Here is a 25353-nt window from a genome sequence, read left to right as displayed (position 1 = left end):
GCAAGAAAGGTGTTGTGTGACCAGCTTACACATTGCATGACTTCAACTGTACAACATTCTTGAAAAGGTCAATTGTAAAAAGAGTGTTTGGCAAGATGTTGAAGGGAAAGAGAGGTAGATGGCATGGAGAAATTCCTGAGCACAGAAATTCCTCTGTGTGGTAGCAAAATCATTAATTTTAATGGTGTATAATATGCAATGATGAATCATTACACATTTACCCAAATCCATAGAATGTATTGCATCCAAAATGAACCTTAATACGAACTGTGAAATCTGGATAGTAACATGCCACCATGGGCTCATCAATTGTAACAAATATACAAACTAGTGAATTTGGTTTGTATTGTTTTATTTTGGGTAGGAAACGGAGAATTCTTAATGAAAGTGGGGTTGGGGAAGCTTTTTCATTTTGTTGCTTTGAGATAGAGGCTCACCATGCAGCCCAACCTGGTCTGAACTTGCTGTGTGGCCCAGGCTAGTCTAAAATTCATAATTTCCCTGCCTTAGACTCCTTAGTCCTGACATTATAGGAATATACCATCATGCTTAGCTCCAATGAAGGATGATGATAATGGAGAAGCCTTCATGTTTTGAAAGGACAGAGATCACATGGGATATATCTGTACTTCTCCACCTACAAATTTCCTCTTAGAGAGCCTATCTTTTGTTAAGAAATACCTTAAAAAATTGCCAGCCGGGCGGTGGTGGCGCACGCCTTTAATCCCAGCACTCGGGAGGCAGAGCCAGGTGGATCTCTGTGAGTTCGAGGCCAGCCTGGGCTACCAAGTGAGTTCCAGGAAAGGCGCAAAGCTACACAGAGAAACCCTGTCTCGAAAAACCAAAAAAAAAAATTGCCTTCAAGAATTAATGGCAAGATTGCTTTAGACAAATTACTTGACTGCCCCCACAAACACATAACGATTCTCCAACTGTTTGAGGAGATACAAATGATAAGTGTTTAATAAAGATATTATCTGACTAAGTTCATATTTTACAACTATTTAAAATAGTGATAGACAAATTTGGTGAGATGAATTTAAAACAATGTTTACAACTGCATTATAATTCACTGTTTAATAAATTATTTGTAGCACTGGATAGACTTATTTCTACTTTGCTCAGCTTTTATAGCCTCATGGGCTGTAACTGATGGGAAGTATTAAAGAAACATTTGTCAGGATAAGGGAGATGCCCAGGAATGGCATGAGCTCCCCAGGAGATGGAGGCTTGCCTATAAAATTGGTCAGAAGGGTATGACCATCACCAGCCCTTATTACATTAGAGACCATGCCTGATAAATGGGGTCCATGCAAGTGTCAAAATATTGTCCAAATATAAAATTGTCTTATTCACATTTGAGAAGAAGGCCTGTGTCTTGTCTGCTGGTCCTTCTCAACCATTTAATATGCTGTCTCGCCATATACACTGAATGAATAAAGGCACGGCTGAAATCATCTTGTGTCGGTTTACTGCTTTTCATCTTGTGAATCAAAGATAATTTTTGACAATTCCTTTTAGGTGTTTTTGGATAAGACTTAAAGAGAATCTTCTGTCCCTAACAAAGACAACAATAAAAACACTCACAACTCAATAGATAAGAAAAAAAATTTTTTTTTTTTAAAGTGAGCCGGATGCCCGTCAGTAACACGGGAAGAATGACTATTTCCCTTTGCACAATTACAAGGTATCTCAGTTGGGAATCATTCAACACTTGGGGTCCAAATTAATGTTTGTTTAGTAAGTGAAGACGCACTCTTCAGTGTCAGAAAACAATTCTAGATACTGCTCAACTAGCCTTGTGAAAAACGTGCTTGTTTAACTCAAGTCTGACTTCGGTCCAGCAGCAGCAGCAGTTATCATGAATCCTCCTCCTCCTCTTCCCACTTCTGAGCCCTCTGCCGACCCGTAGATTGGCAGGTCTCGGGGTAGGGGTGGGGGGCTGGCGCATGTGCACTGGCTCGCCCTCCTCGGTGGGTAACCATGAAGGCTGCCCTGCCTTTGTGCGCGGTGGGGGGTGCTCCGTCCTCGTCGCATCCCCTGACGCTGGGGGCTGTACTGCAGCTGTGGCTGTGTGAGCTGTGGATCTTGCTGATGTGCTCGGGTTTGAACGCCGGCGTTCTGCCTCACGAAGAGAATGTGGACTTCATCAACGAGTACATCACTCTCCATAATGAGATCCGAGGCAGCGTCTTCCCCGGAGGGTCTAACCTGCGCTTCATGGTGAGGCCGGAAGGCTGGATCCCAAACCTCCCACCACCCAGGCCACTGCTCGAAAGTGTGGGGAAACCCAGAGAAGCACAACGTATTTGAGCTTAACAATACCTATCTAAACCACTGTCGCTCTGAGACATGATCAGTTCCATGGTTTTACATAGGACCGAGTGTGGAAGAAGTGGGGGTACTCCCCGGAGGTGCAAATTTTAAGGGACACCAATTTAAAAATTGTATTTTAATGCAACTGGTCCCCCCCCCCCGCCGAAACATTAAGAATCAATGCAACTTTATCAATGATCAATCAAGTAACAATATTGAACAAAGAGAGAATCCTTGCATCTGAATTAGTAGGAAGTGAGACACTCTGGGTACGAATATAAGGTCAGATCCTATTTTATTTAAAATTTTGGATTTTTTCCCCCATTGTGAGTATTTTCACATGATTTCTACTTAAAACAAAACAAACAACAACAACAAAAACCGTGTTTATTATGCGGTTTTTTCCCATTTCTTTGCTTCTAGTTTTCAGAGGTTTTGTTTGTTTGTTTTCATCATTGCATTGAACTTTGTTCCCAAGAGCTTGTCTTAGCCCCCTTGTTGAGTAGCTAGTGGTATATTACCAGGATCAGAAGGCATTAGGGCTGAGAGACTCCATCATAATTAGCAGCTTCTAAAGCCCAGGGCTGCAGGCTGCAGGACTCTTAGTTACTAGTCGGAGGAATGGGACCCGAGACATATCTAGCCTTTGGAAGAGATGTGACTCCTGAAGTGCCCCCAAAGTCGTTAATTGGTTCTTATCTAAACTTAAATCCAAGAGGACACATTATGACAAAGGAAAGGACATTTCCGACTCCTCGCTGTCAGTCTAAGTGGGCCTCTCAGACATCTGGGTAGGAAAATGCCCTGTAGGAAAGCTGTTCGTTCTAAAGACTAGAAGTAAATAAAGCCTGTCTAAAGGGTAGATTGGCACAACAGTTCCTTTGGGCATTGGCCATCCTCATCCCTTGAACACAGGCTGTCGGCTCTCCCTGTCTTCTGCCCTACAAGCTGCCTGTCACCCGAATTCTTACATAGAAATCATAAGCACTAGGAAGCCGAGGGGAGTCCAGGAGTGTCCTGGGGCCCCTTCACCCTAGTACAGACCCTTAGTTTGTTTACTCTTGCAAAGAGAAAACCACCATTTTTGTTTTGTTTTGGTTTGGTTTGTTTCCCTCCTTTACTGCTGTGGAGATTTCATGGTAGTCATTGAAAATGACGACAAAAATCCAGCAACTAAATAACTCTTCCTTATTAGCCAATTAAGCATTTCTAATTTACATTATAAATTACATGGGTGTGCCATCCCCACAGATGTCTCTTTCTGTCTAGAGGATTAGTTCCTCAACAAAAATTTCTGAAGGAGTATGATACTAAAAAAAAAAAAAAAATTGAAATGTAGCAGTTACTATTGTTAAAGCCTGGCAGATACAACACAGACCAGCAACATGCAAGTGTTATGTTTCTGCATCTTCATTGGCTTGGATATTTTCAATCATAATAAATTAATTATGAAATAGGGTTTTTAACGTTAATTGTGAAAAAATCTTTATTAGATTTAAAATTTTTTATTTTACGTGTGTGTGTGTGTGTGTGTGTGTGTGTGTGTGTGTGTGTGTGTGCAATCCATGACAAGCATGTGGAGGTCAGAGGACAACTTGCAGAATCTGTTCTGTCCTGCTTTGTGAGCTCTAGGGATGGAACTCAAGGGCAGAGCTGTCTTTCAGGATCTAATGCTACTCTTTGAAATGCTAGTTCTATTGTCTGTCTTGTTCACCTTCTCTGTCTTGTGAAGTCAGTATTTTCCTCACATCATCGTACCTGCTGATGATGGTTTTGGGTTTTTTTTTTTTTTTTTTTTTTGGTTTTTTTTCCCCAGCCAGCATTTGTACTTCCCACTCCTTATCACTGGTTCACCAACTTTGAAGTATCCTCCCTCTTTAACAGGAGGAAACTGTGGGGGACCAGCCCCCACTTTTACGGCCCAGGGAACTCTTGAGTAGGGAGAAGTGAGAAATATTAGCTAGAAAGAGATACCTAGACAATGAAAAGGAAGACAAAATACAGGATAACCTCGGGAAGGCCTGGATCCTTATCCATCAGCCCAGAACTCTATTCCAAAGGGCTTTTTATAACATTGGCAAGGGGAGGGGCAAAAAGACCTCCCCCTGCCACATACAACCAAGTATAGACCCTTCCAAATACCTGGTACCCAGGCCCATGGTCCAATCATCCTCTTATGCAGCCCTGCTGGCAAATCAAGCTCAGGTCTCACTAGGAAACCTTTGTGGGCTCCAACAGGAAACACTGGTTTCTAGCATAACCTTTGCAAGCTGAGTTTGTGACCTCTGAAACCCATAAAATATTTAACTAAGAAGAATAGAAAACACCAGACCTGCGAGCCTATATCATATAATTTAAATTTTGACATGGTACATTTTAGGTTTAGCTAAAGACTGGACCCTAAAATTTGCTTATCTCTTTTCTAAATCAAAGTTGTCTGAGTTTTGTCGCAGTATTTTCTTCCTTCCTTTTTCCCTTCCTTTTCCCCTTTTCCCGTGCTTTCCTTTGTGTGCCTCACCCAGAAAGAAGAGAAGTGTGCAGGAAGAGGGAGATGAGAGCGTAGGCCAGAGCTGTGTGGAGATGCAGGGAGAGGAGCAGGGAGGCAGGTGTGGAACAGGAGAATCTACAGATGCTCTCTCATTATGTGGGTTGCTCAGGGGGGTCCCTGCAGGTGTCATGCAGGGAAGCGAATCACACAGAGATAAGAATGAAAATCCAATGCAGACTGACTTGGATCAGACTTTAGGGAGTCTAGTAACAGGCAGTTGATTCCCAATGTATTAAATTTAAGCCCAGTGCAGTTTGGAAAAAGTTTCCTGGTGTAAAACAATCCCCAGTGCAGAAGGAAGCATACTTACATGAAACTCAACTCAGGATACATATCATTTCTTCCAAGAAGATAGGTTCAGGGTCTAGCCTGGTCTCAGTCATATAGATAGCATAGAGGTCATTTGGATTATTAGCCACCTCAGTCCTGGTTGTGGGAGCTTGGGAGAGCCTTTGGCTATAAAGGTCATTTAGATTACTAGCCATCTTTGGTCTTAACTGTAAGCTTGATGTGTCCTGGCCCAACAGATAACACAGATCACCATGCAGTTAATCCTTTCCAATTCTCAGTTTTCTGGATGGAAGAACAGGTTTTTCATCTTTCCCACTGGAAAGACAATCATGTGTGCTTAACATTCCTATGCTCCCAACAGGTTGCCTATCTATTTATAGTAAATCTCTTAAACCTGAGGCTGGAGAGATAGCTCAGTAGTTAACAGCACGTGCTGCTCTTGGAGAAGACCTGGGTTTGATTCCCAGCCCTTATAGACTACTGTAACTCAAGTTCCAAGGGGGCTCAAAGATCGTCTTGTGGCTTCTTTGGGCATCAGGCATTCAGGTGGTGCATTTATGTGCATGCAGGCGAAACATACATGTAAAAATAAGAATAAACATTTGTAAGAAGTCTTAAAACTTCCATGAGGGCTACTCTTTTTCCTTTATGCATGTCCTTTTGGTACTGTCTTAGAAAAAGCATCACCAAATCCAATTTATTAAGTTTTCATCTACATTTTCTTTTCTTTTTTTTTTTTTTTTTTTTTTTTTTTTTTGGTTTTTTCGAGACAGGGTTTCTCTGTGTAGCTTTGCGCCTTTCCTGGAACTCACTTGGTAGCCCAGGCTGGGCTCGAACTCACAGAGATCCGCCTGGCTCTGCCTCCCGAGTGCTGGGATTAAAGGCGTGCGCCACCACCGCCCGGCTCATCTACATTTTCTTAAAAACAAAACAAAACAATTTCAGGTCTTACATTTAGGTCTTTGATCTATTTTCGATTAATTCTTTGATACGATATAAGATAAGGGCCTAATCATATTCTTTTTTGTGTGGATATCCATTTTTCCCAAGGCTTGGTGCAAAGTGCTGGTTTTTGTCCATTCAATGGTCTTGGCAGCCTCTGCAGAAACCACTTTCCTTCCTGCATGTGTGCAGGAATTTATTTCGGAGCTCTTTATCTCACCCCACAGTCTGCCAAGGCCTCTTCTGAGTTTGTTTTCTTTCAGGACATTTTTTTTTTTTTTAAATCCTATTTTGTACCCCTTCAGAGTCTCTCAGAATGGCTCTTGGTGGAGGCCACACTACTTTACAGAACGTTTTTGTGTAGTGAGGGCATCTCAGTAATAAGTCTCCAAGCCCCTGGCCACAGATACCAGTCTTTTCTTTAGTGTCTTCTTTTATTTTCTTTAGCAACATTCTATGGTTTTAAAAAAAAGTCCAGTTTGGATAAGGTTATTAATATTATTATTATTATTATTATTATTATTATTATTATTATTATTATTTAGTGTTATCATGGTGGAATTATGTGCCCAATTTTTCTGTTCAGATTGTTCATTAATGTATGTAAATGCATGTAATTGTGCATGCTGATTCTATGAGTTCCTATTTGACTCAGGTCATTTCTAAATTTCTCTGCAGAATACATCCTTCAATAGTCCTCTCCGTCAGGCTATGAATAATAAGTTCCAGATTTCTATATCCAGGATAAGTTTCATTTCTCACTCTGTAAAGCCTTTATGTGTGTGGTATATGCTTGTTTGTACATATGTGTGCAGGTGTACATGTATGCATATTTATTTGAGAGTATATAGAGGCCAGAGGAGGTCATCCAGTGTCTTCCTCCGGGGTTTTCAGTCTTATTCTTTTGAGACAGCATCTCTCACCAAGTTCCAAATTTATTCTGCTATGCTGGCAGCCAGTGAGTGACTAATAGGAAAATAAATGGACAGTGTGCTTAATTGTTTAAATGTTTAATATATCTTTCTAAAAAGTATTTTTCCAAAACCTTTTTAGTAACATTTTACCTTACAACTAGGTCAGGTTAAGTTTTAGATATCCATTTATGATTGTCGCCTTGAGCTCTCTGTAAAGAAATGCTAGAGAAACAATGGCCTGTGTGTGGACAGTAATCTGGTGCTGAGAAAATAAATCTCAGCCCATAGACTCACTGTGTTATGCTCAGAAGAGAAATCATAATTTTGTTCCAAAGTAAAATAACCAGTTGCTACAGGTGAGAAAGGAAATTTTAAGATAACAACTCAATGAATATAGAAAGTTGTCAGAAAGCTTGTGGGAAAGGAATTTCATGTGGTGCTATAAGTAGTCGGCAGTTGGATGTATTTATTGATGAGATATTTTATGAGTAAATTTAAACATCAAAGGAGCTTGACACAAACTAGAGTGTGTGTGAGTATATGTGTGTGTGTGAGTGTGTGTGTGTGCTTTTGTGAGTATGTGATGCTTGTGTATGTGTGTGAATGTATGTTTGTGTGAGTGTGTGTGTGTGTGTGTGTGTGTGTGTGTGCACATGTATGATGTTTGAGTGTGAGCCCAGAAGTGTATGCCCAGAGGCCAGAGGAGGATGTAAGGTGTCCCTCCCTCCACCTCACTTCTTTAGGACCGGGTTTCTCCCTAAATCTAGTGTCATTTTTTGTTTTCAGCTGAAATGATAGCCAGGAAGTCCTAGCGATCCTCTTGTCTCTGCCTCCTCAGGGCTGGGAATACAGCAACTTGAGGACCAAATATAATTGACTTCTCATTTTATATCTGAAAATAATATTCTATATATAATGAGTGCTCACTAAATAGTTATTAGATGGATATTTTAATTTACTGGACACAAAATACAGAACATTAAAAATGTGTATTCTGATCAAACTATGTAAGCTTATTATGTAATCCTGAAAAGGCTATATGCAATAGTATTAGAATGATTAGTTTAATCTTTCCCTTGACTATTTCAGTTACAGACATATTATTGGGCTTTGCCTTGGGAAGTAGTCATTTTATTTTTGATGACCTGAAAAAGAAGTTTTTCCTGCAAATATTGCTCAGAAAACAAAAAGTAAAAAACACGTAAATAAGAAAGAGTTGGTCTAAGAGAGTAAACACCAAGAAAATAAATTAGAGCATTAAGACAACATTATTTTTAATTATTTTGTTTTCTCGTGTGTGTGTGTGTGTGTGTATGTGTGTGTGTGTGTGTGTGTGTTTATTTTCAGACTTGGGATGTAGCTTTATCACGTACTGCTAGAGCATGGGGGAAAAAATGTGTGTATCAGCGTAATACGCATTTAGACAAAGACCATGAGGCCCATCCTGTATTTACCGTTGTTGGCGAAAACATGTGGGTTGGTCCTGAAGAGGAATTTACTGCAAGTATCGCTATCAAAAGTTGGCATGAGGAAAGGAAAAGCTATAATTTTCACAACAACACCTGCGTTGACGATGACTGCTCCCATTATATTCAGGTATCCGATTTGTGTATTGTTATTAAATTAGTAAATTTTTAAAATTGCTTTACCTAGTTTTCTGTTTTAAATTTATAAGCTCACATGACAAAATTACTCCCTTAATAAAATAAAAATGTTAATCTTTAAACGTCCACCATTCCATCTATTACGTGAATCATACAAGAAGTAGGCGTTGTCTGCATACCTCAAGATCAAGGGGGTTGTTCCAAAGCTAGCACCTGGTAGACATGGAAGGAAAACTCTTAAAGAAAATGACTTACAAATTACTGACCATGCACAAACATAAAAGGCGTTCCCACAGAGTATGTAGACTGTGTAGCTAATTGGCCAACTTCTAGTATATTTCCACCACCCAAGCCCAGCACTCCAGGTGCCCCATTACCCTCCAGCAATTCTCATCCACCTTTAATTTTCTGTCCTCACCTTTATTTTTTTTTCTAAAGGTTTATTTATTTATTATGTATACAATATTCTGTCTGCATGTGTCCTTGCAGGCCAGAAGAGGGCACCAGATCTCATTACAGGTGGTTGTGAGCCACCATGTGGTTGCTGGGAATTGAACTCAGGACCTCTGGGAGAGCAGTCAGTGCTCTTAACCTCTGAGCTACCTCTCCAGCCCCCTGTCCTCACCTTTATTATTTTACTCAGTAACTGAAATAGCTCATACTGCGCTGAGAACAGAGACCTTGTCTTTTTACTCACAGATTCTCAAAACAACATGACCCCGCTTCGTTTCTTCAATAAGTGTTTATGTCAGAAATCAAAGAGATTTTGAATGAACACAAATTTATTTGAAACATGACATGATCTTCTCAATCAGTTTATATCATATTTCATGTAAAACAATTTTGAGATTTCTTCATAGTTTTGAACTCTACTCTGTCTTTTCTAGTAAGTGAATTCTTCGAAGAATTTTGATCTGTTCTTTTTTTATCAGTTCCTCCTTCTTATGGATAGCAAAGCTAGACTCCTTTATGTAACTTTAATCACCCTCCTGTTACTTTACTGTTTTCTGCAATTCAAGCCACCAAGGCATTCTTGTTCTTTATATTGGACCTGCTAGATTTTGCTTCAACTCTTTTTTTTTTCAAGGTCAGAGATATATATTTTAGATAGACAAGTCATTTTCAAACACTTCAGAGATCTACAGAATATAGCATTTAAGATGTTTTAATAACATAGGGGTGGTTTTTTTTTAATGACAATGAGACATGTCTGCTCCTGGCAGCACCAATCTACTTCAGAGAAGATGATGGGCATTGAAGAAACTCCATTATGGAGTTTACTTTCTTGGTGGCAAAAGTTAGCCACTGGACAAGAAAGTGCCCTTGCCTTCACTGCTGAGAGTATGCTTTCCAAATGGACAAGCAGGACACAAAAGAAAAGACTGCCAAACCTTGCCAAGACAAGGTAGGAAGGCCCTTCAGAATATCCTGCTTCACAGAAAAGTGTGTCAGCTATAATAGGTCTGTAGGCCAAAGATGGATGCCCCAGTGTTGCAGAGGAACCTTGGGTGACTGTCCAGGCAGCCTTTGCTTCAACTCTTATATTTTATTGTATTATTTTGTTATTTTTGCAGTAGTGGGAATAAATCCCATGGCCTCACACATGTTACTTGAAAAGTGGTCTACCCTTAGATTTTTGTCTCTGTTCTTTAATATATCACTATATGTCTTTAAGAATTAAAATTTGAAAACAATAAAAATTTGTTAAAAATTGAGGAGACAGAAATAGCTCCGCTTCCCCACACATTATGAGCTAAAAGAAGAATTTTTTTTCTCACTTGAAATTTTACTAATACTGAGATCACACAGAGTATTTCTGGGATGTCTCTCATTACTCCATCCTACCCCACCCCACCCCACCCCCTGTAATTCAGGGTCTGTTTTTTGTTATAGGGAGCAGATCTCCTCTAGGTCTTTCCTAATGAAAAGCCCATGTTTCATTTTGTGACCCAACTTCCTCTACAGGAGGAAAGGTAGATAGATGCCTTGCCACTGCCTGACTTGCATCTTGTTTCCTTCCTATCTGTAGCACTAATAGTCCTCTTTTCTCCCTTCTGCTAGAAACTTCCACTTCCACAACGCTTCTCCTCTTCTCTCTCTCTGATCTTTCTTCCTCATTGCCAAAGACCTAAAACTGTCCAATTTAACCTAGTACTGGGAAATCACTTTGTCAGATGTGAGTTTCACTGGCTTAGAGCACTGCCCAGCATCAGTGTTTTTCGGCTGTTCCCATCATATGAAACTATGACAGTGTTGATGTAAATACATTTGGGAAACGCTCCCTAAATCCATGACAGTCTCTTGCCTGGGTCTAAAACCAATTTTTGATAGTCCTTGAATTTCTTAAAGATTCTGTGTGAATGGAATATAGTGTATATAGCATAAGTACTTCTAAATAAAATTTACATTTTCTTTGACATGCTTATTTCAGCTTGTTTGGGACAATTCCTTCAAAGTTGGTTGTGCTGTTACTCCATGTAAAAGACTTGGCGGTATCCTACATGCAGCACTTTTCATATGCAATTATGCACCAGGGTGAGTGATTTTAAAGCAATTAAAAAAAAGAATAAAATGAGACTACTTCAACTTTAAGTTTTCCTAACTTGTAATATGTGTTTGAAGTCTTTATTGGCCATTAAAGTTTTAGATATATTAATAGAAGACTTCATGATAAAATGTTCTAAATTTCATAAGAAATAAGTCATACCTTGGGCAAGTTGGCTTTACTTACACACTCTTTAATGGTTACCACCTATAGGAAAGAAGCTTAGCAGTAACTAGTTATAATAACCAGAGGAGCTGCAGCAGGGTTTCAGTTATTTTCCAGAATGGTGTATTCTCATAGCACCAATGAAAGCTGTAAAGCTCAGCTCGGTTGAAATTTGTGTAATAAGAACTGGGTTAGAAAGATTGCAGTTTTGTAACATGAGGTACACTTCGCTAACCCAAGATGGTTGTTTGGGCTAAAGTGTATCATGCAAGGATTCATTAATATCAGAGACAGAAGAGCTTCTTCAAAAGTCTTTGAGTCAAACTATCCACTGGAAGCTTGAATTCTTTCTACTTACTCCTCACAGGGCTATTTTCTTTATACTTGAACACCTGCCGTTTAGGGCAAGTAACTACTCCCCAATCACCTTCATCTCAGAAAAACTCTTGTTTGGAAGCTCCGAGTCATATAATGCTATTAGTAACGGGACTGTAACTTCCAACTAGGCAGGGGGAATATTCTAATCAATGTCTTAAGTGGAAAAAAAAGACTTGACTACCTCTCAGGATCAAAGAATACTCTGTGAGACTAAACCAGGGAGTGAGGAGAGAAAAAAAGAAGGGAAGGAAAACAGAAAGGAAGTCAGATCTCGTTGTTTACAGGTTGTTTTCTCCTAGATAGAGAAAACAATGGAATTGTGTTGTATGATGAGTAGACCTAGGAAGCTCCTCCCCAGTGAAAAGCCATCCGTGTTTATAGTAGTCTCAGCAAGGAGATGAACCTCTTAATAAGTAAACACACAAATTATATTTTAGCTAGGCAATGAAGTATGCCATAAAAACCAAGCAGAGGAAACAAATAATGATTGGGATGGGAATTGGAGAGATGGCTCAGTGGCTCAGAGCACCGGCTGCTCTTCCTTAGGACCCAAGTTCAATGCCCAGCACTCAGATGGTGGCTCACAACTCTCTGTCGCTCCAGTTCTAGGAAATCCAATGCCTTTTTCTGGCCTTTGTGAGTACCAGACATGCAAATGGAGCACAGACATCGTGTAGGCAAAACACCCATGTGGTGGAGGGCTAGGGGGAAAGAATATGAATATGAATGGTATGGAAGAAAACTAAGTTAGTCCCAGATCATAGCATTTGAGCTGAAAGCCAAATAAGATGATAGATAAAGAATATTCCATGTGTAAGAGTTTCATTCAAAAATTACAGGGGCCATTGAGATGGCACTGTAAGGGTCTGAGAAAACACTGAAGGAAGACTCCAGATTCAAATAGTATGCAAGAACAAAGAGCGTTTATTTACCAGCGTGTAGGATGGAACACCTGTACAAAATGGCGATGACCCTGAGAGGAACATGCAGGCTCCTTTGGAGCACAGCTAGGGGAATTTCAGGGACAGTTAGGTCATCTCAAATGGTCAAGCAAGCAGCAGTTACGCTAGTATACTTTTAATTGGCTGGGGTTCAGTTTTACCATTTTTGGACATGCTTGATTAAGTTTGGTCACGTCAGGACATGACTCAGAAGGGGGTTGCAGGATTTGTCCTTGAGACACTGTGGCGCTGACTCAGGCCTTGTGTTTGCTCTCTCCCTCCTCCCTGAATGTAAGGGTGTTGTTGACTAAGGGCCCTTTCTTGGGAGAGAAACCTGTTTTGCCCCTCTCAAAGGACTGAAACCTAAATTCAGTTGTAAAAGTGGGAAAGTTTAAACTCACTCAGCAGGTAAAAGTGCTACCCAAGCCTGACTATATGAATTCAATTCCAGAACCTACATGGTAGAGACAACCAACTCCCTAACGCTATCCTCTGACCTCCACAGATATACCATGGCACCCCCATGTGTGTGTACATGTGTACGTACACACGTACACACACACACACACACACAAATGAATAAATGAATAAACAAAATTTAATTTTTAAAATTCTCTGCAGTTGTGTGAATTTAGCACATCTGAGAAGTGGGTAACTATGGTTAGAAGTTGGGGTGAAGAGTATGTGGTAAGTAGACCAAACAGAAAAACAATGCCATGTTAAAGATTGATTCTAGAGAGTGGCAAAGTCATCGGAAGGCCATAAGCAATTGACTACCATGATCTCATGTGTGCTTTATAAAGAATGGCTCTTTTGATAAAAGAAGATTAGTCTGGGTGCTCTGTAGAGTGTGGACTATAGAGAGAGCATATCCAATCGGGGTATCACCTTAGTGCAGATGCAGACAGTGATATCCGGAGTAGGGGCTTAGCATATGGACAGGCCTTCTACTGCACATTAAATACCACAAACACCATGCTTATGAACAGCATCCACTTATATCAAGACTCAGAGGTCATACATTTATTCACATGTGACTGACTGGGTTTACTGCTTAGGGCCGCAAAGACCAAACTCAGTGTGTCCACTACATTATCAATGGGGGAGAACCTGCTTTCAAACTCATTCAGGATGTTATCAAGAATTCAGTCCCATGAGGCTCTGGCACTTGGGTTCCCAACTGCTTCCTGAATGTCAGCCGAGCTTTTCTCTCATTTGCTAAAAGTTCTGTATTCCTTGATACACCCCTCAACACACACACACACACACACACACACACACACACACACACACATCCACATATATATCCACACACACATTGGGTAAGCAAAAGCAGAATCTCACACTTCAAATATTTGATTTTGTGCTGTAATCAGCCAAAGAAAACTCTGCTTTAAAAACACGCTAGTGATTAGATAAAGCTCACCTTGTTCCATATAAGAAAATTATGAATAAAATTCATAGTATTCAGTGTCCCAAGACTTGCATATACAGATGTAGAGGATCCTGTGGTTTGTTTTAAGCAATCTATCATTATTTTTCAAATATTATTTTAGTAACTTATTGGGAATTTCATACAGTGTATCCTGATCACACTTACTCCCATTGAGGAACCCCCCCCCTTCCTACCTCCCACTTCATGTCCTATTTTGTTTGTTTTTGGAAGAGACTATCTCGTAGCAGATGTCCTGGTCCACTGGTTTTTACAGTTTTTTGTTCCTTTTATGCAAAGTTACCTGAGCCTTTAATTAGAAGTTGTATCATAAAGGTATTAACTGGGGGCAGGTACCCCACAGTCAGTTGATTTCTGCATTTAGACCAGTTGTGGCTTTCTGTAATGGTCTTTGTATTAGGGTTATCTAGAGCAACAGAACTTACATGATGAATACACACACACACACACACACACACACACACACACACACACACACACACACACCCCTATATATATATAGAGAGAGAGGGGGGAGTTAGTGGAATGACTTATAGGCTGCATTCTAGCTAATCCAACAATGACTGCCTGTGAATCGAAGTACAAGAATCCAGTAGTTGCTCAGTCCACAAGGCTGGATCATTCAACTGGTCTTCAGTATATGCTAGAATCCCAGAGAAGCAGGCTCTCCAGTGAAGGAATGGATGTGCTAGCAAGGGGAGGGCAAGCATGCAAAAGGCAAAAGCCTTTTTTCCCCATGTCCAGCAGAAGGTGTGTCCCAGATTAAAGGTGTGTCTCCCACCCCAGGATCCAGATCAAAGGCCCGTGTCTTCCCACCTCAAAGGTCGGAACTAGAAGTGGATTCACCCACTTTAAACCAAGCCAAAAAAAGAAAAAATCTCTCACAGGTGTGCCCTCCATTTCTGAATTGAACTTCACTCCAGATGGAGTCAAGTTGACCACCAAGGACAGCCAACATAGTCTGGTCTGCTGCCTAGAGAAGTTTCTTTGATGAGAGTGAAAACTACATTTATCTATGGGTATAAGGATAAGTCTTTCAACTGCAGTTCGAAGTTACGCTGGTTTAGGCACGTGGCAGTAATAGGCAGTCTCTAGGTTCCATGGACTCACCAGCCATAGGTAGATGGCCCAGTAAACGGTTCCAGGCACGAATTCCTTCCTGTCAATCAGGACTTCAGTCCAATTAGGTGGCTGAACATCTCGGTTGGTCTCATAACTTAGCAGTGTGAAAAGAGATGCAATGAACCTTGATGTCCAAATACCTCTTCGGTTTATCCACTCAGAGGTGAGTCTGTTTTCTTAACCAGATCATCTTCTTAAAAATAGTTAAACGTGGGAACCACGCCATTTCGTTAATGTAAATCAATAATATAATTAACAGAAATTGAGCTAACAGTATGTAGCAAGACAACTAAGTCTTTTCTTCCTTTCTGCTTTTTTCTAGGATAATTCTGGCAAGGAGGCCTTATGAAGCCGGGCCGCATTGTAGTCAGTGTGCCCCTCGCGACAAATGCACAGACTTTCTATGCAGTAAGATCAAATAAATCCGTAAGATGTAAGACAGTGAGAAAGCAGGGCTGTATTGTAGTCGGTGTCCCCCTCGCGACAAATGCACAGACTTTCTATGCAGTAAGGTCAAATAAATCCGTAAGATGTAAGACAGTGAGAAGGCAGCGTGCTGCTCACGTTGACCCCGACTCAGATGCTGTCACTGTCCTGTCAAACTAGCAAACTGCATAGCCCATTCTGCTCTCCGTGCTCCCTATTGCTCCCCCTAGGAAAATTAAAAAAAAAAAAATCTCAGAATTAAGGAAAGAACTAACAGTTTACTCTCAGAAAGAACTTCACAACTAACTCCTTCAATAGTGGCCACTTTGGCAATGACTGCTGTAAAGAAAAGAATATTCCAAAAATATTCATAAAAATAGTTCAGTAATGTATTTAAGAAATCTTTTTTATTGCTCTCCCTCCCTGGGGGGAAAGTTCCTAAAGTATTCAGAGGGGGAAAAATCTAGAATGCATGTCTGATTAATTTTTCTATTACTTCTTCCAAATATAAGAACTTACAGTCCAGTGATAGAGCTAAAGCTGGGCTATACACCACTTAGAAGAATGTCATATATATCCATATACCTAACTACAACAGTCGTGGGCAGTTTCCATGCAAGAACACTTTGTGTTGAATGTGCATTAACATTGCTGTCTCCTGGTTCTCCTGGAGCAATAGGCAAATGTCCGCTAACATATGGTACGTTCAGACCACCAATAAGGAATCAGGTGACTCATGTGTTCACACGCCTCCTGTTTTGTTTTCTGCTTATTCCTCACTGATTCTTTCTACGTCCTTTTGTATGTTTCTCTTGATTTTTTTAAAACTTTTTTACACTCTATTCAACTCATCTACAACGACTGATACTTCCCTGTATAAGAATTTCAGTAGCTCTTTCTGTAATAACTACATACTTAGTTAATATTTCTTTTTGGTTGGTTGGTTGGTTTGGGTTTTTTTGTTTGTTTGTTGTTTTGTTTTGTTTTTCGAGATAGAGTTTCACTGTGTAGCTCTGACTGTCCTGGAACTCACTTTGTAAACCATGCTGGCCTCGAACTCACAGAGATCCACCTACCTCTGCCCCCCAAGTGCTGGGATTAAAGGCATGAGCCACCACTACCTGGTGTTAACATTTCGTTCTATTTAGAATCAATCTAAATAGAATATAGAGATCCCCTTGCCCTCCTCATATATCCCACAGTCAACTTACATTATTCTGTACAGACCTTGAAAACGGCATCATTGGCATGCTTTTACTTTCAACTCTCAATTATACTTAAAAGAATTGAAGAGCTGATGGCCCACATGTATCGTTTACTATATTTACACAGCTCATCTATCATATTGGCCTCTTCTTGGCTTTTCATTCCTAATCTTGTCTTTCCCCTGACATCATTTACTTCCTATGTGAGGAATTCACTTTAGTAATTCTTTCACAACAGGCCTGCTAGCAATCAATTCCCTTAGAGTTCCTCCAGTTGTTTACGTCTGGATTTCTTCTTTTTCATTCCTAAAGACATTTCTTCTTTTTTACTCAATTGCTGGACAACACAGAATTCTTGAGCATTCTGTTCATTTTGCCTCTTCAAAAATACCATGACTCTTCCCTCTGGCTTCTATGGTTTCTGATGAGAAATCTAGTTGGTTATTTAAGTTTCTTTACAGGAATGTCATTTTCCTCTGACTCTATTTGAAGGTAGATTTTTGTCTTTAAGTTCCAACAATTTGATTACAATGTTCTGGATGTGGATTGCTTTTGGATTATTCTACGGACCGTACAGTCGGCTTCCTAAACCTATCATTTACATCTTTTTCAAACTTTTCTAAGTCCCAAGCCTTAATCCTTTCCATTATTTTTTCTATCACTTCACTACTTCTCCTTCTGGCATTTTCTATGACATATATAGGAGAGCTTTTGTTGTTTCCAGTTGGTTCCTTGAAGCTCCCGTGACTTTTTATTGCATGTTTTTTTGTTTTTTGTTTTTCTCTTTAGAGATCTTAGGTCAGTCTGTTAGTCACCCTCCAAGCTCAGAAACCCTTCTGACATCTCAAGTTTCTATGGAGTCCTCCCATGTTATGTCGTCTTTGGTCATGTCTTACTGCCTCAGCCTTGTTGAGACTTCAGCGGTGAAGCTTCCCTGGCATTTCTAGATGAAATCTCACAGGAGATAGTGTGTTGTTCTGGCTCTTACAATCTTTCTATTCCTTCTGCTATATTCTCTGAGCCTGGGTGCAGGGGTTATATCATAGATGGATCGGCCTGGGGCCGGGCACTACACAAGCGTTTAGTCTCTGCATTTTGGTCAGTTACAGTTTTCCGTGAAGGTCTCTGTCCTTTGCAAAAAGAAGTTTCTTAGTTTAGGGGTGAGAGCTACACTGACCTCTGGTGTAAATATATATGTTTAGAACATGTTTAGGAGTTATGTTAATTTAGTAAAATATAGTTGTAGTTTCTCCTCCTACATGTATGTAGTTTCATACCTCATTAACCCCGGGTAGTTGCCTAGGTTTCCAATACCAGACATGATTTCCCTCTTGTTGAGCAGGTCTTAAATTCAAACCCATACCTTGGCAGTAACCAAGTACCGCTATTAGTCCTTAGGATTATTCTGCCATGCTGATCAATGTTGTAGGCCATAGGCATCATAACTGGGTAGAACTATTGGTGGCTCCCTATGGGGGACCAGCCCCCACTTTTACGACCAGGGTACTCTTGAGCAAGGAGAAGTGGGAAATATTTAGACAGAAAGAGATGCCTAGATGATGAGAGGAAAGACAGAAATAGAGGATAGCTTCAGGAGGGCCTGGGTCAAAACCCACCAGCCCAGAACTTTATTCGAAAGGACTTTTATAACAATGCCAAGGGGCGAGACAAAAGACCTCCCCCTTGCTAGATATAACCAAGTGTAGACCCTCCCGAACACGTGGTACCCAGGCCTGTGGCCCAATCATCCTCTCATGCAGTCCTGCTGGGTAAAGCCACTAGGAATCCTCAGTGGGCTCCAACAGCTTCCCTCCCTTGGAAGGTTGCTGATGCCTTCTGGTACCATGAAAGCTGTTCCTCAAGGAGGAGGCTTTCATGCCAGATGCAGCTTGGGTCCTCTGGGTCTTGTGTCTGAAATACATAGTGTCTTTAGCAATAGGTGTCTTCAACCTCTGGGATGCAACCAAGGGCAATAGCAATAGTCTACAATGTTTTGGAAGTCTCTTGGTCTCCCCAGACCAAGAACTCATAAGAGAATTTCCTATGCCTGGTATTGGGGATTTCTTAGCCTGTGGCTAGGTTCGGGTCCGAATTCCCAAACTGCTTTCTTCTGTGGTCTGTCATTTCAAGGCTCAGTTTCTGTTTTTTTAAGGCTACCACCAGTCCAAGCCCAGTCACTTAGAGACACAGGGAAAACTCTTTATACATTAGCTCAGCTCTCAAAGTCTTTAGCATTCTATTTAGTATCAGATCTGTATCCAGCCTAGGTGATCCAAAAAGTTCATCAACATTTAAGGTGGGTTTTTATTATTGCCTTTTGGTTTTGGTTTTGTTTGTTTTACATAGTCTCTCGGGGTAACCTGGACTTCCACCTTCCAAGGACTAGCATATGCCTCCACATCCACCATCCAGTTTATAAACGCTCTTCCTCTCTTCTCCCAAGCATATAACCCTTTGCAATTTATCTGGGATCTTCCAGTGATAGAACCCACTTTTAATGTTGAATCATGTTCAGGGCCAAAGCAACAAGCAAACAGATGTGCAAAGGAGTCTGGCCTGAAGTCTTAAAGCCACGGGTCAATGAAATGGTGAAGACAAGTCTCCCCCTCAGAGGATTGGCTCGGGTTTCTTCCTGCTGGCTCTCTCCATTGCCCCCCACCGCTGCTCCCAGCCTGTTTGGGAGCTGGGCCATGAGTGAATGAAGAAAAGGATGGTGGAACTAACTTAGTGATTCCTCTTCATTCATTGAATAGTAAGATTCTGTTTCCTACTCCTTCAGCCGAAGCCAGAGTACTCGCCTGCTTCTGCCCATACCAGAGGGTCCACAGAGTTGGAGGAAGTATCGAATTTCAGTGGGAAAGTATAAGAGCGGGAAAGCCAGTAAACACACCAATTCGTTGGCATCCTAAGTCCTGACGTTCTCTCTCAATCTGCCTTTAGATAGTTGCTCATCAAAGTTATCCTAATGCTGTGCCGTGAATTCTATGCTAAGTGTATAGTTTTATTCTCCAATGGGCAAGAAAAGTTAAAATATGTTCCTACCATCTTCTTTGGAGCCAGACCCGAAAGTTTGGTTGCTAAATCGTACTTAAGTTTGACTGTTCCCCTTTCTCTTTAAAAACCACTGAGAACCCGAAGAAAGAAGAAGTATGTTTCGTCTTCGTTAGACCTATGAGTCATTTCTGTCACTCTACTATGTAGATCTATAGGTAGTCAGATTTCAAGACCGTGCCTGCAGTTGCAGATTCAAAGCCAAAGGAACACATTCTCAACGTGAATTTTTTTGTTTCAAGGCTTCAGGTAGCAGACCCGAGAGACACACTCTGAAGTTCTTATCTGACACATAGGGCCCAAATCCATAGCCTGGACTCAACCACTCTTGAACATTTTTCCACCAATGAGAAGAACAAGAGGTCATCTGCACTTGAAAGAATAATCCTTTCTAGTTTTAAATTTACCCAGAATGTAAAGATTACCTTCTGAGGAAAGGTAATCCAGTAATTAACAAGTAATTACTACTAATTATTGGTTAAGATGGGGGTGGTCCTTGACAAGAGTGGTCTCTGAGTCCCCGATAGGCATCCTTGTTAGAAAAAGAAAGAACCCAGAGGAAAGGCCACATGAAGATAGAGTGGTGAAGCAACAAACCAAAGAATGCCAAGGATTGCCAGGAACCATTGCTAGGAAGAGGCAAGGACGTTATCCATGCCTTGTGTTCAAAAGGTTGCTTGGGCTTCCTTGAATTATAATTGCATGTTTCTGTCTTCAGAATTGTAGGAGAGTAATCCAAAGGTAAACAGTGCATGGCTGTTTCCAGTGTGGCTTTAAACTCAGAGATCCAGAGGGATTTCTGCCTCTGGAATGCTAGGATTAAAGGCGTGTGCTACCACTGCCTAACCTCTATGTTTAATATTGTGGCTGTTCTCTGATCTTCTAGCATTCACCCCAATACCTGGCCCCAGGTTTGTTTTATTAATAAGACCTTCTAACAATTCCTGCTGCATTGCCAGAATAAGAAAATGGTATGTTCAAAGAAAGAAGTCTGTCCTGAGCCAGCAAAACTGCTTTGACAGATTTGTAATAGTCAAGCATTGCCTATCAAGGAAAAATGGTGGGAATCACATTGGAAATAGTGCAAGAAACCAAGATACTGGAAAACAGTAAACACTGCATGGGTCATGACTGAAATATGAAGTTAAGAGAATTAAAGCCAAAGAAAACATTTTGAATATACACTGGTAAGTCAGACTCAAACAGTGGTAGGATCTGAAGAACCGAAGCAAAATAACAGCAGGAAATATAAGTAGGGACAGGTGCATAAATGTGCACTGAAAGTACATCATCTTCTCTCTAGAAACAAACATGTTAGTTCCAAACATTGAAAATGAACACTGTACCATGAAAGGGTGCCACGAAGCCAGTGTGTAGTTGATATACTTGGTCAGTTCATGGATATCAGCAGAAGAGAAAGAACCCTTTAAGCATGCAACCCAAAATACAAAATCCTCTATTAGATTGTGTAGCACTCTGTTTGCCCAAGGAATCAGCAACCACAAGCATTCTGGCAGGGAAGTGTAGAACACAGGAAGTACAGTTCTGTATGGATGGTCATAGCAGAGAAGCGGTCACAAAACCAGCAGTTCTCTCTTTTCTTGAGTAACCACTGTGACTCTTGTGTCCCTTCCTGTCCCCCTCTGGCTTGCAGCAATCCCTTCAAAATTAGGCTATCTAGCTCTCCTACAGCTTCCAAATATTGCATATATTCTAATGACTGGTGAATTCTAAAACTACACAGAGGATAGAATTCTTGTTTCTGGTCTCAGCTCTCTAGTAAAGCTTTGGCTTTGCACCAGTGTTGTGGCAATTCCACATTGGCAAGGTGACATTCTCACTGAAGGGAAAAGAGGGATTTGCCTGCACCTCCCGTACTATAATATTCAGAACTAAGAAACAGTGGAACGATGCCTAGTTTGCCTTTGCATGTAGAGAGTCAACCAACAATCTCTACATAGCTAAACTTTGTTTACAATTAAAGACAATTTTTTTTTTCTGGGAGCATGCAAGACCTGTTGATGCATACATAGCTCAGGTGAGAGCTTCCTCAACAAACTCTTGAAGATGACCTTCAACAGAAAAATGGGAGTAAAGTGAAAGACATTTGTAATAATTGCATCATAATTTATAGACCAAACAAAATCTGACCATTATTATTGCCAAGCAAAACGTAACAAAAATTTGTAGCAAGATTTTTTAAAAATGGCATAATTAAGCCAGGTGTAGTGATGGGACACCCTTAGTCCCAGCACTTGGGAGGCAGAAGCAGGTGGATCCCAGTGAGTTTGAGGCCAGCCTGGTCTACAGAGTGAGTTCTAGAACAGCCAGGGCTATTACACAGAAAAATCCTGTCTCAAAAAAACAGAAAGAAAGAAAATAGAGAAAAAGAGAGAGAGAGAGAGACATAATTAACACAGTGTACATATATAAAATTGTCAAAAAATAAAAATAACAAAACATAAAAATGATGTAATTAATAAAATGGGAGATGAATGATATAGATTTGTATTTTCATAGCCCTTATATCCCAGGGCCAAAAATAAGACTTAAAAGCTGGCAGACACTGGCTTTAGTGGGCAGGTAAGTCAAAGCCACCAGTAACTCCAGTTCCATGAGACACAGCACCTTCTAACCCCCACAGGTACCTGCATGCATGTGTGCACAGATATCACATATAAACACACACATAGACTAAAATATTCCTTCAAAAGCAGATAAACAATACATCTGTACATAGATTTAAATTTGTTTAAATATTTAATAAAATACAAATATAAAAGAAGGCCGGGTGGTGGCGGCGCACACCTTTAATCCCAGCACTCGGGAGGCAAAGGCAGGTGGATCTCTGTGAGTTCGAGGCCAGCCTTGTCTACAGAGCGAGATCCAGGTCAGGCACCAAAGCTACAAAGAGAAACCCTGTCTCAAAAAAAACATATATATATATATATATATATATATGAAGAAAATATGAATAGTAATAAGAATAATAATATGAAAAATAAAAACTAATGGTGACACGTGAAGAAATGTGATGAGAAAGAAGGTTCTGTGGCATCGCTGCTTCTACTAAAGGGTCTTTAAGTCCAATACCCCTACAGCAGGAGGAGAACCTACAAACCATATAGAGAAGGATTCTTTTTGGAAAGATGCTCTGATACAGAGTCACCACGTAAAGTATGAGGGACCAAAAACCAAAATACCCAAATGACATCAAAGGTGCAACAGAGTGCAGGTCATCTCCAAGGACCCTAGAAAAATAAATTCTAAATTTCACCATAGAGGTAATATCAATGCAAGACAAAGTCCACGTGGGCACTGCACTTTCCACGTGGCCACTAGTTTATTCTCTTACTAGAAGTCAAGGATGATTGGCATAGAAAGGGAGCGGATCCATATCGGAGGGCAGGTGGGGAGGGAGTAGGAGGAATGGGGGAGGGAAAAATACTCAGGGTGTATCATGTAAGAAAAGAATCTGTTGTCAATAAGAGGGGGAAAATGATTACCTGACCCTCTCCACTCAGTTGAGCAGATGAAAAGGAAGTTGTCTACTTTCAAATGTAATTATTTCATTGCAAAAAAAAAAAAAGAAAAACAAAAAAAAACCTAACTTTAATGAATCCCAGGTGGTAGGCTTAACCTTGCTGTTTCAGAAATGAAAATGAACCACAATGAAAACTAAGAATTACATGAAAAATGAGTAAATCCATATTAATTTGGAGTGATATAAGAGGAGAAAGATGGCAGAGCTGTGGTGCTCTGCCTTGTCAATGTGGGAAGGGTCTTTAGAGGGTAGAAGGGAAATGTTTAGCTAAGGTGACATGGTGCTTTGGAGAGATCATCAGTACTAGAATCTGTATCTCCTTAGCCATGCGTTTCTGTAGCCAACGAGGCTGTCCTGTACTGAAAAGAATATTGCATCAAAAGCTATAGAGCAGTGGTTCTCCATGTTCCTAGTGCTACAACCCTTCAATACACTTCCTCGTGTTGTGGTGACCCCCAGCCATGAAATTAGTTCCGTTGCTACTTCATAACCGTAATTTTGCTACTGTTGGGAATCATAATGTAAATATCTGATAGGTAGGATAGCTGATAGGTGACCCCAGGTTGAGAACCACTGCCCTAGATTCTAAGAGCATGAAAAGTGGTGGTAGTATTGTTGAGAAAATTCTTATAGTACAAAAAAAGTATCTATTTCTTTATAGTCTTTATTTTTCTTTCTAGGTGATGCAGATCGTGACCAAGCTACATGTATGTATTGCTGTCCTTTCTTTCTTAAACAGATTAAGCGTTTTCTATGAACTCTAGCTTTCTTCAACTGCTTCTCTATCTACAGATTACCAGTTCTGGTACCCACGTTGGGAAGTGCCCCGCCCGCTCGTGTGTGATCTTCTGTGCATGTTCATCTTTTCGCTGAGACTAGCATGCTTTGTGCTCTGTGTTATCGTTGTTTTGATAATACAGTTTCGATTCCCAGATATCCTAAAGGAAAAGAAGATACTCTCGGAGAGTAAGATGTTTACCACAGAGGAGGAAATGAAACCTGAGGAGGAAGAAAAAGAAGAGACGGAGATCGGGGAGGAGACGGAGATCAAGACGGAGGAAGAAGACTAAGGATAAGGAGAAGATGACCTCAGAGGAGGCAAAGCCCAACAGAAAAAAAATCCAAAAACATTGAAAAGTAGAATGCTGAACTTTAAGAAGAAAATATACAAGCCTCATTTGCGATATTTTTTCATTTCTTTTCTACACTTATTTAACAAATTTAAATTGTAAAACAAAAACAGTGTAAATACAAAGCATGCATTGTACAGAAAATATTAAGCCCTTAAAGACACAGAGAACAGTTAATAGAAACAGACACAACAAAAAGTTGACTTAAGATTTTCCTTTGGTATCTGATAAGAAGAAGGAATATTTATATTTCCATCTCTCTGTGTAGACTTTTTATATGAGTTAACAAGTATCTGAAGTATTAAGTTAAATGAAATTGTCCATGTAAGATGCTTAGGACCACTGCAAGTTTAGAATAGCCATTTGGTAAATATTAGCTTGTTTTTATTATTCCTATTATAGTTATCAGTAGCAGTTGTATGTGATATCAAAACATCAAATATTGTTTATACTTTATGTATATTTGTGAAATAGTTTACATGATATTAGTCCCTTCTGTTAGAAGATAAATGTGTAATTTCTACTTCGTGGTCAGTAATTCATCAAAGACTTGCTGTAATTTTTGTCTTATAGGCCCAATGAATCCAAAAATAATTCATTGTAAATAAACAATAAAGCTGCTTCTAAATATATACAATAAAGTACATCTCAAGTAATCACTTATAGTTAGCATGTTTGGTAGAAGTTTACACATTTATAGGAAAAATAAGTTTACAATATGAATGGTAATACTAATAATTTAATTGAATAAAATTTTAGCCTGGCAAAATATACAAAA

The 25353-nt window shown here is 40.1% G+C and overlaps 1 protein-coding gene across 1 annotated transcript; it reads left to right on the top strand.

The window, feature by feature from the left end:
• The first annotated feature begins 1918 nt into the window (after positions 1–1918).
• Positions 1919–25353, top strand: Glipr1l2 (GLIPR1 like 2). The gene is made up of 6 exons (XM_006974437.4): positions 1919–2223; positions 8359–8607; positions 11047–11150; positions 15542–15627; positions 24126–24152; positions 24238–25353. The coding sequence occupies exons 1-6, from the start codon at positions 1984–1986 to the stop codon at positions 24513–24515; spliced, it is 984 nt and encodes a 327-aa protein (XP_006974499.2). The 5' UTR covers positions 1919–1983; the 3' UTR covers positions 24516–25353.

Source organism: Peromyscus maniculatus, chromosome 18 (genome assembly GCF_049852395.1).
Source record: "Peromyscus maniculatus bairdii isolate BWxNUB_F1_BW_parent chromosome 18, HU_Pman_BW_mat_3.1, whole genome shotgun sequence".
Taxonomy (NCBI): domain Eukaryota; kingdom Metazoa; phylum Chordata; class Mammalia; order Rodentia; family Cricetidae; genus Peromyscus; species Peromyscus maniculatus.
The sequence above is the reverse complement of the archived record's forward strand: the minus strand, read 5'-3'. Positions and strand labels throughout refer to the sequence as shown.